We start from the raw sequence: 15,576 nt of genomic DNA, 5'->3' as shown, positions 1-15,576 counted from the left end.
GGCAAGAGACATAGCCTTGCCTCAGAACATTAGGGTCTGTGTTGTGATCCTCGAGTAGGAAGGCCATGAACTCCCCTCAGCACCTTGTCCTACTACAGATACCTCTCAGGTCATACATTTGCTGGCTTTTATGAACCAAGAGTGAGATCCAGCCCCATTCACCCAATCAGGTATTGTCTATCACTGCTTTCAAGCTACAACGGCAGAGCTGAGTGGTTGCAAAAGAAATAAGCCGGTCAATGAAAGAAAAACACCACATGACCTCATTCATTTATGGATAATAAAGAACATTATAAACTGATGAACCAAAAGGTAGATATAGAGACAGTAAAGCAACGAGCAGACTGTCAAATTACAGTGGGGAGGGTAGATCTGGGGGAGATAATACATCAACCAAAGGACTTGTATACATGCATATAAATACAACCAATGGACACAAAACTCTGGGGACGGAGAGTATATATGGTAAAGCGGGGGGGGGCCAATGGTAAAATATGTACACAGATAATAATTTAATTTAAAAAATAAAAAATAAAAAAGCAACAGACTTTGATATGCAAAGCCTGAAGTTTCACACAGTATCTTGTTCATTTGCTACATCGAGATCCTGATGCAGAGATCTATCTCATTTTCCAGAACCAAAGGGGAGACTGGAAAGTGGTCTCTCTGGTTAGGTTTCTTTTTCAAGCAGTTGGAGAGCTAACTGCAAGAATTATAACAACTGGCACCAAGAGAAAATGGAAACAAATGTTGAAAACTGTGCAGAGTTGCCAAACTTCTCATGGAATTTAGGACATGAACATAGCATCTTCTGAATCCTCTTGACCTCCTGCAGGTCTCTGCATTTGCTGTAAGGACTGCAGCTCCTGGGGGCCAACAGGTGCACTGCTGGAGGTGGAAAGGCAGCCAAACTTCCAGAAGCTATTGAGCAGCATCTTTACCACCTGAAAAGAAACACATGTTTGTCTCAGGGGCTGAGAAAATCCTGGGTCAGTTCCCCTGGAGCTACTGACCCCAAACCCTTCCAGCTCAGAGCCCCACCCTCACTGAGAGTCATGTATTTCCCATCAGCTCTCACCACCACCCTAAGCCCTACAGCTTGTACCCACATCCTACCACCTTTATCACAAGGCAAGTCAGATCCAAAGACAGGTGGGGCTCAAGACTAAAGATGCAAATGAATTGTGATGCTCCCTCTACTTAAATTTTGATTCTAAAAAAGCCCAGAGGAGCCTTGTCCAAAGAGAGAGGCCTGCATCCTGGTTCCTCTACCAGGGAACGGTTGTGGTTGTGGAAAGATCCTTGGTTGGCCTGCTTTCCTCACCCTGGTAACAGCTCACAGCTCTGAGAGTGGGTGTCCCTGTCCTGCCCCATGGATTCCTGCTCCAGTCACCAGTCAGCATCCAACTCCACCAGCAGCTCAGCCACACCTATTACTGGAGTCACCTGAGCTCAAGGCAGGAGGTGCTCAGTGGCTCAGGATTTGGAGTGTGGAAGAGGCTGGCTGCCAGGTGATTGAATCAGAGCACCCAGGATTCCCAGGGGGTTCCAGAAAAAAAATGGCTTCCATCTAACTCTGTCCTCATTCCAGGCCGCCTGCCCCTCATTTCCCACTCAATTCTGCCCTCTTTACCGTTTTCTTGTAAGGGAAGCAAATGATGGTCATGATGAAGAAAATCACCAATACAATGAGAAGGATGGCCCAGGTCTCCAACACGACTGTGGTCTTGGTCGGTGCAGCTGAGGCTATGGTAGGTGTGGTTGTGGCTGTGGCCGGGACTGTGGTCGGTGCAGCTGCAATGAAAACACAAGAGGGACATCCAATGCAGTACTCAATTCTGAGGAGACACCTCCTCAGCTCTTGATGTCCCAGGTAATCCTATGTTGCAGACATTTCTACCCTCTACGTGTGACAGCCACTGTGACATATCTGGGGTTGGAACAAAGAATGGGCCCTGTCTCAAAGGGACTCAGAGAGCTAATGGGGGAAGCAAGGATTAAAATATACCAGGCATTCCTGCTGTGAGAGACGAGGAGGACACTCACGAGGAAGGTAGTAGAGAAGTCTTCCAAGGAGCTGATTTGAGGTGATATTGAAGGATTTCCAGAAATAGGCCAGGTGAGATGAAGAAGAAAAGTGATGCCGAGAAAAGGGAACAGTAAAGAACAGATCTGAAAACAGACTCCTGAGGAGATGAGAAGAGACAGGAGAGATGGTAGAACACACCCATGGCCATTAGTCTCCCAAGAACTGACTGCAGACTAGTCACTTTTCAAACACACTCACACCCATTCACACACATGCTTAGAGGCAGACACACACACACACACACACACACACACACACACATTCACCCACTGCCACACCCACATGCTCACAAATGCAGGTCTAGCTTATCTCAAGAAAAAAACACCTTCCCTGTCTCCCCTGTTACCTGTTGTCTCCAGCTCTGTCTTCCTGTGTACCCAGCATTTATACAATGCTTTGCAGTCTCCCTTTAAGGTCATTTTGAAGTCCTTGCTCAAATCCTCATTATTCTCCCACTTCTTCTTCCGCCGTTCACCTTCGGAATCATCCGCTTTATATTCTTCAGTCTCAGAATCAAAGGTAAGGAACCTCTGTCCACCCAAGGAAAACTCCAAGGACCCACTGGTGCTTCCATGGCACGTCATCCTGACCTGCAGGGTGAGAGGAGCTGCCCCACAGCCCATGGGAAAGACATCAGCCTCTGGTCTTGACAAATGCTTTGCCCCACCCGGTGTCCACCTCTTCTGAACACTTCTAACCCTGCCCTGCTCTCCCTCGCCTTCTTGCTGGGCTACGTGAGAAGGCCCACCATCCAGTTTTCTTTTTAAATGAACACAATCCAAACAGCTAGCCCAACAATCTGCTCACTTCTGCCCTTGGATTTTTCAAACTTACCTCCATCTGCATATTTCTCACGTTTAATGTCAGCCAGTAATGGTTTTAATTCATTTCCCATGTTGCTCAGGGTTCCTAACTCTCCTTTACAGGAATGAATGGCCTTTCCCTCCTCTCTCGGGAGATTCATATATATGACCTTATTGTTGCCACAGTCATATAAAAGATACTTCTCTTCATCCATCTTTCCTTGGACCATACACCATGGTTGTTTATCAGAAGAAATGTTGAAATCATAGTGAGGAGAGTGAGAATCTGTGAAGGAAAAATGCTGCTGAGGACTGGGGTTGGAAGGAAAAGACCCAAAACACCACTCCCCCATCTCTGTGACAGCGAGACAATCCCCATGATGCTGGGCTGGCAGAGCACAGCCTGACCCTGCCCAGTGCCTCCCTTCTCCAGGGGAAGGTTGGGGCCCCTCCCTTGCTTGAGGAGGACCAGGAAGCCTCTGCCTGCCAGGAAACCACATCTCCAGATAAGTCCTCTGTGTGTCCTCAGGCAGCAGGGATAAAGGGCCACTTAGCAGAGGAAGTGATTAGGCTCAGTCAGGGATAAAAGGGTATTGGAAGCACTGGTTTGGGGGCCCTCAACAACTGGGTGATGGACCTGGGTGGGCTGCTGAGGGCAGCAGTGGCTCCCAGGGGGCAGGAGGGGCACAGGCCAGCAGCAGCAGAGGGCGGGAGGTAGAACCTGCAGAGCTGGGCTGCGGGGGAGACCAGGCCAGTGACCTCAGCAGGGGTCCCAGTTCCCCAGAAGCACCACTGGAGCGGCGGGACAGCGCACTGGGAACCCCAGCTGCCTTCCCCAAGGCAATGCTGCCTGGAAGCCTAGGTGGGAGGGGAGTGAGCCTCTGGAGGGCACTGAGGAGGGAAGGTTCTGGACCAGCCATGGGCCCTGCCCGCGAGTTTAAAGTCCCTGCTTCCAGCTGCCAGGCTGGGAGCGGCCAAGCCCGGAGCAGCGGCTGCCAGGCTGGGAGCGGCCAGGCCCGGAGCAGCCGGGTCACGTGTGGCCAGGCCTGGAGCAGAAGCTGCCAGGCTGGGAGCGGCCAGGCCCGGAGCGGCCTGGCCCAAGCAGCCGGGCCCAGAGCAGCCGGGTCGGGTGCGGCCAGGCCTGGAGCAGCAGCAGCCAAGTCCAGAGCAACTAGGTCGGGAGCGGCAGTGACCAGACCCGGAGCAGCTGGTTGTGGAACAAACCAGAGCAACAGAGGCCAGGCCCGGAGCAGCCAGGCCTGGAACAGCTCGCTCCTCGCCTGCCCCTGCCCCACGGCTGCCTCTCAGACATGGCTGGAAACTTTTGTGGGAACTTGAGGGTCTGCTGAATCAAGTGATGAAGGCTTAGATCTGGATGTGTTGAGTTAGTATAGCACTGGGGTGTTGATCTGTGAGTGCCTTGGGTGGGGCCTGGGTGAGGCTGGTTGACCTATTTGGAAATGTCTTTTGTGTGAAGTGTATCATTGGGCATGTGGAGGTATTATTGATATGAGAAAATGCTAAGTAACAGATTTACTATGTGAAAAGGGATTTACTATCGGGGAAAGGGAGGGAGGAAGAGACTGAACATAAACTGTGCACCTATGGATGAGGACAATGGGGGATGGGGAGGGGGCCGAGGGTGGGGTGGGAACCTGGTGGAGAGGGGAAGAAATGAGGAACCTTTGTAATAATATGAACAATAAAGATTGATTTAAAAAAAAATTAAAAGCAAGAAGAAATAACCCTGGTAAATATATATGCACCCAATACGGGAGCACCCCAATATATAAAAAAACTGCTGGAGGACTTTAAGGGAGAGATTAATAGCAATACAATCATAGTAGGAGACTTTAATACCCCACTGTCACCCTTTGACAAATCATCTAAACAAAAAATCAGCAAAGAAATATCAATCCTAAATGACTCGCTGGACCAGATGAAATTAATCGATATCTTCAGAACATTCCACCCCAAAGCCACAGAATATACATTCTTCTCAAGCGCACAGGGGACATTCTCAAAGATAGACCACATCTTGGTACATAGGTAAAGTCTCTTTAAATTCAAGAAGATAGAAATCATATCAAGCATCTTCTCAGATCATAGTGGCATAAAACTGGAAATTAACTACAATGAAAAAAATCCAAAGAAATCAAACACATGGAGACTAAACAGCATGCTATTAAACAAGGACTGGGTTACCAAAGAAATCAAGGAAGAAATTAAAAACATCCTGGAAACAAATGACAATGAAAACACAACTATCCAAAATCTATGGGACACAGCAAAAGCAGTTTTGAGAGGGAAGTTCATATCCTTACAAGCCTATTGCAAAAAGCTAGAAAAAATGGTAACAAATGATCTAACTCTACAACTCAAAGAGTTAGAAAAAGAGCAACAAGAAAAGCCCAGTGTAAGCAGAAGGAAGGAAATAACAAAAATCAGAGCAGAGATAAATGACATAGAGACCAAAGAAACAATACATAAGATCAACAAAACCAAGAGCTGGTTCTTTGAAAGAATAAACAAGATAGATGAACCTCTAGCCAGGCTAACCAAGAAACAAAGAGAGAGGACCCAAATAAACAAAATCAGAAATGAAAGAGGTGAAATAACAACAGACCCCGCCGAAATACAAAGGATTGTTACAAAATACTACGAACAACTCTATTCCAACAAACTGAACAACCTGGAGGAAATGGACATATTCCTAGAAAAATACAACCTTCCAAAACTCAATCAAGAAGAATCTAAAAATCTCAATAGAGCAGTGACTTGGGAAGAAATTGAAACAGTCATCAAAAAGCTTCCAGCAAACAAAAGCCCTGGGCCAGATGGCTTCACAGGAGAGTTTTACCAAACATTCAAGGAAGAACTAAAAACTATCCTCCTCAGACTTTTCCAAAAAATCCAAGAGGAAGGAACACTTCCAAACTCCCTCTATGAAGCCAGCATCACCCTAATACCAAAACCAGATAAAGACAACTCAATGAAAGAGAATTACAGGCCAATATCCCTCATGAACATAGATGCCAAAATCCTCAACAAAATTGTAGCAAATCGGCTCCAGCAGAGCATCACAAAGATCATACACCATGACCAAGTAGGATTTATTCCAGGAATGCAAGGTTGGTACAATATCCGCAAATCAATAAACGTGATACATCACATAAACAAATTGAAAGATAAAAATCATATAGTCATATCAATTGATGCAGAAAAAGCATTTGATAAAATCCAACACCCTTTCCTGATAAAAACTCTCAACAAGGTGGGAGTACAAGGATCATACCTCAACATAATAAAAGCTATATATGATAAACCCACAGCCAACATCATACTCAATGGGCAAAAACTAAAACCATTCCCTCTAAGAACAGGAACAAGACAGGGATGCCCACTATCGCCACCCCTCTTTGACATAGTACTGGAAGTACTAGCCATTGCAATTAGACAAGAGGAGGAAATAAAAGGCATCCAAATTGAAAAAGAAGAAGTAAAGTTATCCTTATTTGCAGACGACATGATATTGTATATAAAAAACCCAAAAGACTCCATTAAAAAACTAATTGGCTTAATAAATGAATTTGGCAATGTAGCAGGATACAAAATTAACGCCAAGAAATCTATGGCATTTCTATACACCAACAGTGAATTTATAGAAACAGAGACTAAAAAAGCAATTCCATTTACCATCACACCAAAAAAATTAAGATACCTAGGAATAAACTTAACTAGGGAAGTAAAGGACCTATACGCGGAAAACTACAGGACACTGAAAAAAGAGATAGAGGAAGATGTAAACAGATGGAAGAACATACCATGTTCATGGATTGGTAGAATCAACATCATCAAAATGTCCATACTTCCTAAAGCAATCTATAGGTTCAATGCACTCCCCATTAAAATACCAACGACATATTTCACCAACCTAGAAAGAACTCTCCAAAAGTTCATTTGGAACTATAAAAGACCCCGAATAGCCACAGCAATCCTGAGAAAGAAGAGTAAAGTAGGAGGGATCTCAATACCAGACTTCAAACTGTATTACAAAGCCACTGTTCTCAAAACAGCCTGGTACTGGCACAAGAACAGACATATAGATCAGTGGAATTGAATCGAGAACCCAGATATCAACCCAAATCACTATGCTCAATTAATATTTGACAAAGGAGGTACGAATATACAATGGAGTCAAGACAGTCTCTTCAATAAATGGTGTTGGGAAAATTGGACAGATACATGCAAAAGAATGAAACTAGATCACCAACTTACACCATACACAAAAATAAACTCTAAATGGATACAGGACTTAAACATCAGACGGGAAACCATAAAAATACTAGAAGCATCCACAGGCAACAAAATCTCAGACATATGCCAAAAGAACTTCTTCACTAATACTGCCCCTAGGGCAATGGAAGCTAAAGAGAAAATAAACAAATGGGACTACATCAAAATAAAAAGCTTTTTTACAGCAAAAGAAACCATCAACAAAACAATAAGAAAGCCCACGGTGTGGGAGAACATATTTGCAAATGCTACCACTGATAAAGGTTTAATCTCCAACATCTACAAACAGCTTATACAACTAAATAAAGGGAAGATGAATGATCCAATTGAAAAATGGGCAATGGACCTAAATAGAATATTTTCAAAAGAAGACAGAAGGAAGGCCAAAAGGCACAGGAAAACATGCTCAAAGTCACTAATTATCCGAGAGATGCAAATCAAAACAACAATGCGGTACCATCTCACACCTGTCAGAATGGCCAACATCAACAAATCAACAAACGACAAGTGTTGCCGAGGTTGTGGAGAAAAAAGGAACCCTCGTGCACTGCTGGTGGAAATGCAGACTGGTGCAACCACTGTGGAGAACAGTGTGGAGTTTCCTCAAAAAACTGAAAATGGAACTCCCATTTGACCCAGTAATCCCACTCCTAGGAATATATCCCAAGAAACTAGAAACACCAATTAGAAAGGATATATGCACCCCTATGTTCATAGCAGCACAATCTACAATAGCTAGAATCTGGAAACAGCCTAGGTGCCCGTCAGCAGATGATTGGATCCAAAAACTGTGGTACATCTACACAATGGAATACTATGCTGCCATAAAAAAGAAGGAATTCTCATCATTTGCAGCAACCTGGATAGAACTAGAGAACATCATGCTGAGTGAAATAAGCCAGTCAATGAAAGAGAAATACCACATGGCCTCACTCATTTATGGATATTAAAGAACATTATAAACTGACAAACCAAAAGTCAGATATAAAGACAGTAAAGCAATAAGCAGAATGTAAAATTACAGCGGGGAGAGTAGGGAGATCTGGGGGAGATAATACATCAACTGAAGGACTTGTATACATGCATATAAGTACAAACAATGGACACAAAACTCTGGGGATGGGGGGTATGCATGGGAGGGGGGGCAATGTTAAAATATGTACACAGATAATAATTTAATTTAAAAAAAATCCAAAAAATAAAAAATAAAAAAATAAAATAAAAATAAAAATAAAAATAAAATAAAATAAAAATAAAGTCCCTGCTTCCTCTTTCCCAGGCCTCTCACCTGTCCTTTCTCCGCGCCCCGGCCCCCCCCCTCCCCCATCAGCGCCCTCCCGTCCCCCCCCAATCAGTGTCGTCATCGTCGTCCCCACCCCACCCCACCCCACCCCACCCCACCCCACCCCCGCCCCGCCCGCCGCTCAGATTCCTGGGGACTCACCTCCGCGCCCCGAGGCGTCGGGCGCCACGAACGCACAGATGAGCAGCACCGCGAGCAGCGGGAGGAAGAGGCTGAACTTGGGGCCCGGGGTCCTCGCCATGGGAGCAGCCGCGGTCGGTGCGCTCAGCTCCGGACCGGCGACGGGCGGACAGGCGGACAGGCGGACAGGCGGACAGGCGGGCGGAGGGCGCTCCTAGCGGGCAGGCGGGCGGGGCGGCTCCAGGCGGGCGGGGCGGCTCCGGGCGGAGGGCGCTCCTAGCGGGCAGGCGGGAGGTTCCGGCAGCGGCTCCGGCGGCGGCGGCAGCGGGCGGCGCAGAGGCCGGGAAAGTGTCCGAGACCGAGACCCTTCCTCCCGCCTCCTTCCCGGGGTCGCTGTTCTGAAGCGGAGAGGAGGATGGAGGCTACGTGCGGCGGGCGGGCTGGTCAATGAGCGCAGGTGGAATGCCTTAAAATACTTGTCCCAACCGGAACTGGGCGTGGCCCCGCCCTACAGGAAAGTCCGAGCGCTGCGTTCTGTCCTATCTCAGCCACAATTTTGTGTGGTCCTCAGCCGAAGCAGCCTCTGGATTGCGACACAGACACACACACACTCCCAGCCCATTTCCTACTCCCTCCTTCCCTCCACCAGCCCACATGTGGGGAAGCAGGAATAAGAGGTGCTATCAGTGCTGCAGCCACTGTGGAGAACAGTGTGGAGTTTCCTCAAAAAACTGAAAATGGGCCGGGACCGGTTTGGAAAAATGGATAGAGCGTCGGCTTGGGGACTGAAGGGACCTGAGTTCGATTCCGGTCAAGGGCATGTACCTTGGTTGCGGGCATATCCCCAGTAGGGGGTGTGCAAGAGGCAGCTGATCAATGACTCTCTCTCATCGATGTTTCTAACTCTCTATCCCTTTCTCTTCCTCTCTGTACAAAATCAATAAAATATATTTTTTTTAAAAACAACTGAAAATGGAACTCCCATTTGACCCAGTAATCCCACTCCTAGGAATATATCCCAAGAAACTAGAAACACCAATTACAAAGGATATATGCACCCCTATGTTCATAGCAGCACAATTTACAATAACTAGAATCTGAAACAGCCTAGGTGCCCGTCAGCAGATGATTGGATCCAAAAACTGTGGTACATCTACACAATGGAATACTATGCTGCCATAAAAAAGAAGGAATTCTCAGCATTTGCAGCAACCTGGATGGAATTGGAGAACATCATGCTGAGTGAAATAAGCCAGTCAATGAAAGAGAAACACCATAAGACCTCACTCATTTATGGATAATAAAGAACATTATAAACTGATGAACCAAAAGATAGATATAGAGACAGTAAAGCAACAAGCAGGGGAGATAATAGATCAACCGAAGGACTTGTATACATGCATATAAGTACAACCAATGGACACAAAACCCTGGGGAGGGAGGGTATATATGGGAGGGGGGGCAATGTTAAAATATGTATACAGATAATAATTTAATAAAAAAAATGTTAAAAAATAAAAAATACAAATAAATAAATTATTACTTGCAATAAACATTTAAAAAAAAATAAAAGAGGTGCTGTCAGGACAGAGGTGCTGGGCAGGGACTCCACCCACAGGCACCAACACACAACCCTTGCCCCTTCCCTGCTCCCACCCTTGGCCACCACAGCAAACCCTCCACCATAACCATTTTTCTTCACCTAGGACTTCAAAGCCTCCTAGGTGAGTCTTTGAATCCCTTCAGAGGGCTTACAAAACCTGCAACCCCAGGCACTCATTTCAGACCCTGCCCTCACCGGTCACTGCTCTTCCCCCAGCTCAGCCGGTTTTACCACCCAGTTCTTTGGGGTCCCACACCCATATTTTCCACCCACTGAGGAGGTACAACATATGACGGTCATGGATTTAGGCTCACATCTGCTGGTGGTTTCTATACACTGACAGATAGTGAATGTGACCATCTTCGCAGAACACATAGTGCCTGTCTCTGTAAACACCACACGCCTCCACCTTCATGGTGCAAAAGCAGCCAGAGACCCCATGCGAAGGAATGAGGGACCGGATATGGCCACTGCACTACTCTGTGGACCCAACATTTGGAGTATGTAGCATGTCACACACATGGGTGTGCCGACCAATTTGTCCTCAGTGTGGTGAAGAGCCAGAACTCATCACTGTCCAGCCTGTACCTTCTGGCTGGAGTGAGAGTGAGAGAATGTGGATCATGCAGCAATAGGCAACTGCTCCACTCCCTTCTGTGAGCCTGCAGGAAGTCGTCGGTGCAGGAAGTTAGGGTGGTGCTGGCTCACATTTCTCATATGGAGATCAGGGACATTTCCCTTTATATCTTACACTAGAGGACCCACTGCACGAAATTCATGCATGAGTGGGGGGATAGGGGAGAATCCCTCATCCAGGCCTGTGCCCTCTCACCATCAGGGACCCTTCGGGCGATATCCGACAGCCGATTTAGACCCGTTGGCCGATTCCCGCCTAAACTGGCAGTCAAACATCCATCTTGCAATCCAGGAACTCTGGCTCCTAACTGCTCACCTGCCTGCCTGCCTGATCACCCCTAACCACTCTGCCTGCCTGCCTGATCACCCCTAGTCACTGGTGGCTGCCTGGCTCCCTCCCTCTCAGCCTTCAGTGGGCAGGTGACAGGCTGCCTAGGCCAGGTCCCTCCCTCACAGCCACAGCGGCTCCTTGGATCCTGTGGCCTCCGTCCTCCCAGAGGAGCTGGAAGGTCCAGAGGAAGGATGGAGGTCCCAAATGACTTCTGCTCTATCTTTTCAGCATATTACCCTTCTATCATATGGGATGTTCCCTGTGACCCTGCTCACCTCTAATCTATGGCTGCTGGGCCTAGCTGACCCAATGACACTCACAATGGACAACTCTGAGGCCCCAGAGCCAGAGCCTCATCTCTCCTGGTCCCAGTACTTCCCCAGGAGCCTCTTTAAATGCTGTGGGTCTCCTTGTGGCAAGAGACATAGCCTTGCCTCAGGACATTAGGGTCTGTGTTGTGATCCTGGAGTAGGAAGGCCATGAACTCCCCTCAGCACCTTGTCCTACTACAGATACCTCTCAGGTCATACATTTGCTGGCTTTTATGGACCAAGAGTGAGATCCAGCCCCATTCACCCAATCAGGTATTGTCTATCACTGCTTTCAAGCTACAACGGCAGAGCTGAGCGGTTGCAACAGACTTCTGATCTGCAAAGCCTGAAGTATGTGATATACACCATTTATACATCATCTTCTGGCCAGGCTGGAAACATAATCGAGCTGGGAAAGGGATCACACCACCGAATCCTTACAGAGGGTTCAAGGTTAGTACTCTTCTCTGTTATTGAACTGAGAAAAAGATACTGTTAGAACAGTCTATTTGGAGGAAAGAGAAGATACCACTGTGATCAGGGCCTGGGACAGGTGTCTGTTCATTACCTGGGCCCCACCCCCACGCACCATTTTCATAACAGGACCAATGATGACATTCTGGTGTCTGGAAATGATGTCAATTCACACATTGGATCCAATGTGAGTGTCCGGGTGGCTTCTGTTTCCCGGTGGACACTTAGCCAGGTCAAAGGCCATAAGGCACTTGCTATCAACTTGAAGGGTCCCTCCTTATTGGAACTGGGCCTCTCCTTCTAGTAATGGGTTACAGGTCTCAGAAGTGGCCCAGTTCTCAAAACTGGCAAAGGCCCAGCCTCTTTCTAGGAAGGCTGCTTTTAGCCTCCCAAGTATTTATTCTTGTGTTTAGCCTTTGCTGTTATTACTTACATCCAGTGCTCTCTGGCCTGGTTGGCCATCTGTTCTGTCTCTAGGATCACTGTGTTCTAGGAGTCAAAGGAGAGCTTTCTGTGGGCCAGGCCCTTGGTTGGCATTCCAACCTTTCTGATCACTTCCATAATGGCACTCTACCTGCTTGTGACAGTTAATCACCTGTATCTCAAGTGTATTATTGCAGGATATTTCTTTTTAGCCCCATGACTACTGGAGCCCATTTCTGGAATAGCATCCCCACTTGTCAAGCCCGGCCAGCACAGTCAGCCATCACTGAGTTTCTTGCAAATGGTGGTGTCCTTCCCACTGTTAGGTGAGAAGAATTTTTCCTCTACCTTTCTAGGTTCCTCGAACTGCTCTAGTAATTAAATTGACATGAGACAGATTAAATGAGAAATGCAATTTTTAATTTGGCACATAGGGGGGCTCTGAGAAATATGAGACCCTGGAGTGACCAAAATAGGTCACTTTATACCTTTTTTATAATATATATTTTATTCTTTTTTTTTTTTTTTACAGAGAGGAAGGGAGAGAGATAGAGTTTAAAAACATCGGTGAGAAACATTGAATAACTGCCTCCTGCACACCTGCAACCAAGGTACACGCCCTTGACCGAAATTGAACCCAAGACCCTTCTGTCCTCAAGCCCAAGCTCTGAGGCAAACCAGTTAGGGCAGCTTTTCTACCTTGTGTCAAACGAACGATGCATTTGTGAAGAACCCACAGGAGTATGGACTTGGAGTAGTAAATTGGTAAGGAAGTAACAAGGTTTGTTTATTCAGCCTTCTTGGCTCTAAATTCCCTATGTCTGGGGTGAACGATGTCTCTATCTAATGACACAGGGAGGGTGTCCTGTTTTTAGGGGGACAAAGAAGAGTCAGAGCATTGTCTTATGTGATTACTGTGGCTGTCATGTCCAAAACCTGAAGGTAGGCCAACATGCTGGCGCTCAGAAGAGTGAGAGCTGCACTTGAACTCTGAAGACAGTCTGCTGGAGAATTCCCTCCTTTTAGAGGGGGGGGGGGGCGGGGGGGGAGGCGATGTCCGTCTTACTGTTCTCTTCAGGCCTTCAACTGATTTGAAAATCCCTACCTGAGTGTGGATGGCAATCCCCTTAACTCAACGTTCACCAATTTATTATACATCTGCAGGCTAAAGTAGCCATCTCCTCTCCCCTCCGCTGTGTCCTAACACTGCAGTCCACATTCAGAATATCACACATGTGTATCTTGTGCTGCATACTTCCTGTGGTCACTGGAAAAGCAACGTGTCCCTTTTAGAAAACAGGGAGCAATACCTGCTGGTGCTCAGTCATTCTCTGCTCAACTGCATTACCTTGAAGAACACGAGCTGAGGGAGGGCCTCCTCATGTGTGGGTCTCACTATAAACATAACCACCCACAGCAAACCATCCCCAACCTTCAGAAGAACCGCCCCTAATCTCCTGCTCCCTGGGTAATTCAGTTGATCACATTTGATTGAGCAACAGAATGTATTACACCTTGTAGAACAGACGTGACGAAAAAACACAGTGTACCTCTAATGACCACCTGAGGTGGGAGCACACAGTTCACAAACACCCCTCACCAAGTGCAGTACTCTTACTGTGGACTCGGGTGTCAGGACACACAGGAGGAGACCGTTTAACCTGAGGAGGGTCAGGAAGACTTAAAGGCAGGACACAGTTATGTTGAGCTCTTCAGAGTGATGGCACAGGGAATACCCGCCCGAGGAAGAAGCCAGCACAGGAGCTTGGAGGCAAAATGGTGAGGACCAGTGGGTAGGCCAAGGGAGCTAATACCATAAGAAAATGGAGAAAAGATGACAGGTAGAGCCATAGGATAGGGTGGGTGTGTGGGGAAATAACTACTGGAAATCATGAGTTCCAGAATCGAACTGTATCAGGAACACACACACACACACACACACTGCTAACAGGGTTGATCTATCTCAGAAGAGCTGCACAAGCCCTTCTCTCTGATTTGGCCACTTGGGAGCTCCTGGCTCACAGTCAGGGTCAGGTACTTGCAGTGAGTTTGAGCACCTCCCAACCCAGGCCCGGGCTGACCATGCTGTGGAGGTGGAGGAGGAAGAAACTGAGGAGGATTGGAGCACCGAAGGGTCAACAGAAAATAAAGGAGGAGGGCCTGACTTTAGACAAGGAGAAGGATCAGAGGCGGGGGCAGGGGAGGCCATTCTCCCCATCTCTATTGCACACATTGAGGTACCTCCCTTCATGTAGCACGTTCTGAAAATTACGTTTTTCCTAAATTCTCATTTACAAAACCTGTCCCAGAATTTTTACAAGAAAAGTCTTTAAAAAGCATTCTGAATGCAGTAACAGGAAGTCTATTCCTGGGCTACTAGGCAGAAGGCTGCAAATATCCCATCACTGCCACATTCTCTAAACACCGGGCCTCTTATCACCCCAGCACAACCACCAATGTAATTTCACACCAGTGCACTAGAGCAGTGGTTCCCAACCTTCTGTGGCCATGCCCCACCTCAGCACCTCTAAAATCCTGATGCCCCCTGTGACATAGAATTCTTATTCTTCAAAAAGTGAACTCTTATTCAGGTGGAAGAAGAGCAAAAGGCCATTAACTTGCTCTAAACAAACTTCCAAAGAGTATGGAATCCATGAAAGAGAGAAAAAAGAACAAACAAACAAACGAAAACAAAAACAAAAACAAAAAAAGAACGAAAGGACAGTTGAAGTACTGAGGAAGACATCACTAAGAAACTGTTTAAAATAATAATAATATGAAGTGACATGAAAAAATAGCCAAGTTTCAAAACATATAATAGAGAACTGAAATGCATAAATATGTCACAATATATACTGTATATGAGGCCTCTAGAAACATAAGAAATGCAAAAATTATTCACTCTTAATAAGTCATGCTCGAATTACCCCCCTTAAACATCAAATTGCCCCCCTGTGGGGCGTGTGCCTCACGTTGGGAACCACTGCACTAGAGCCACCACATCCTCAGTCCCAGCAAGTTTCACCAAGAATGTGCTCTCCTCACCAGTGACACCAGCAAAAGGACCTGGTGGGTGAGATAGTTCCCGTCTCCTTGTTATGCTCAAGTTGTCATCTGTAGGTGTTTCACTTGCGCCTTCCGTGCTTTGTATACTTTTTAAAATATGGGGAGAGATTTGTATTTAGAT

General features: G+C 46.6%; 1 protein-coding gene across 1 annotated transcript; it reads right to left on the bottom strand.

The window, feature by feature from the left end:
* Nucleotides 1-389: 389 nt before the first annotated feature.
* On the bottom strand, nt 390-8,781 carry LOC311625635 (UL16-binding protein 3-like). The gene is made up of 5 exons (XM_084890165.1): nt 8,633-8,781; nt 2,924-3,178; nt 2,436-2,696; nt 1,634-1,794; nt 390-944 (listed from the first exon to the last, which is right to left on the bottom strand). Exons 1-5 carry the CDS (start codon nt 8,730-8,732, stop codon nt 789-791), a joined length of 933 nt encoding a protein of 310 aa, XP_084746291.1. The 5' UTR covers nt 8,733-8,781; the 3' UTR covers nt 390-788.
* Nucleotides 8,782-15,576: the final 6,795 nt, after the last annotated feature.

The sequence above is a fragment of the Pipistrellus hanaki genome (assembly GCF_964339955.1).
Source record: "Pipistrellus hanaki genome assembly, chromosome: 7".
Lineage (NCBI taxonomy): Eukaryota > Metazoa > Chordata > Mammalia > Chiroptera > Vespertilionidae > Pipistrellus > Pipistrellus hanaki.
Note: the sequence above shows the minus strand (reverse complement) of the source record. Positions and strands in the feature narration are given on the sequence as shown.

Excerpts from the sequence above, each read along its gene's own strand:
- LOC311625635 (XM_084890165.1), bottom strand. The coding sequence starts at position 8,732 with ATGGCGAGGACCCCGGGCCCCAAGTTCAGCCTCTTCCTCCCGCTGCTC. Across the intron at positions 1,795-2,435 it reads GACAGAGCTGGAGACAACAG|CTGCACCGACCACAGTCCCG; the intron begins GTAACAGGGGAG and ends TTTTCATTGCAG. Across the intron at positions 945-1,633 it reads GCTTCCCTTACAAGAAAACG|GTGGTAAAGATGCTGCTCAA; the intron begins GTAAAGAGGGCA and ends GTTTCTTTTCAG.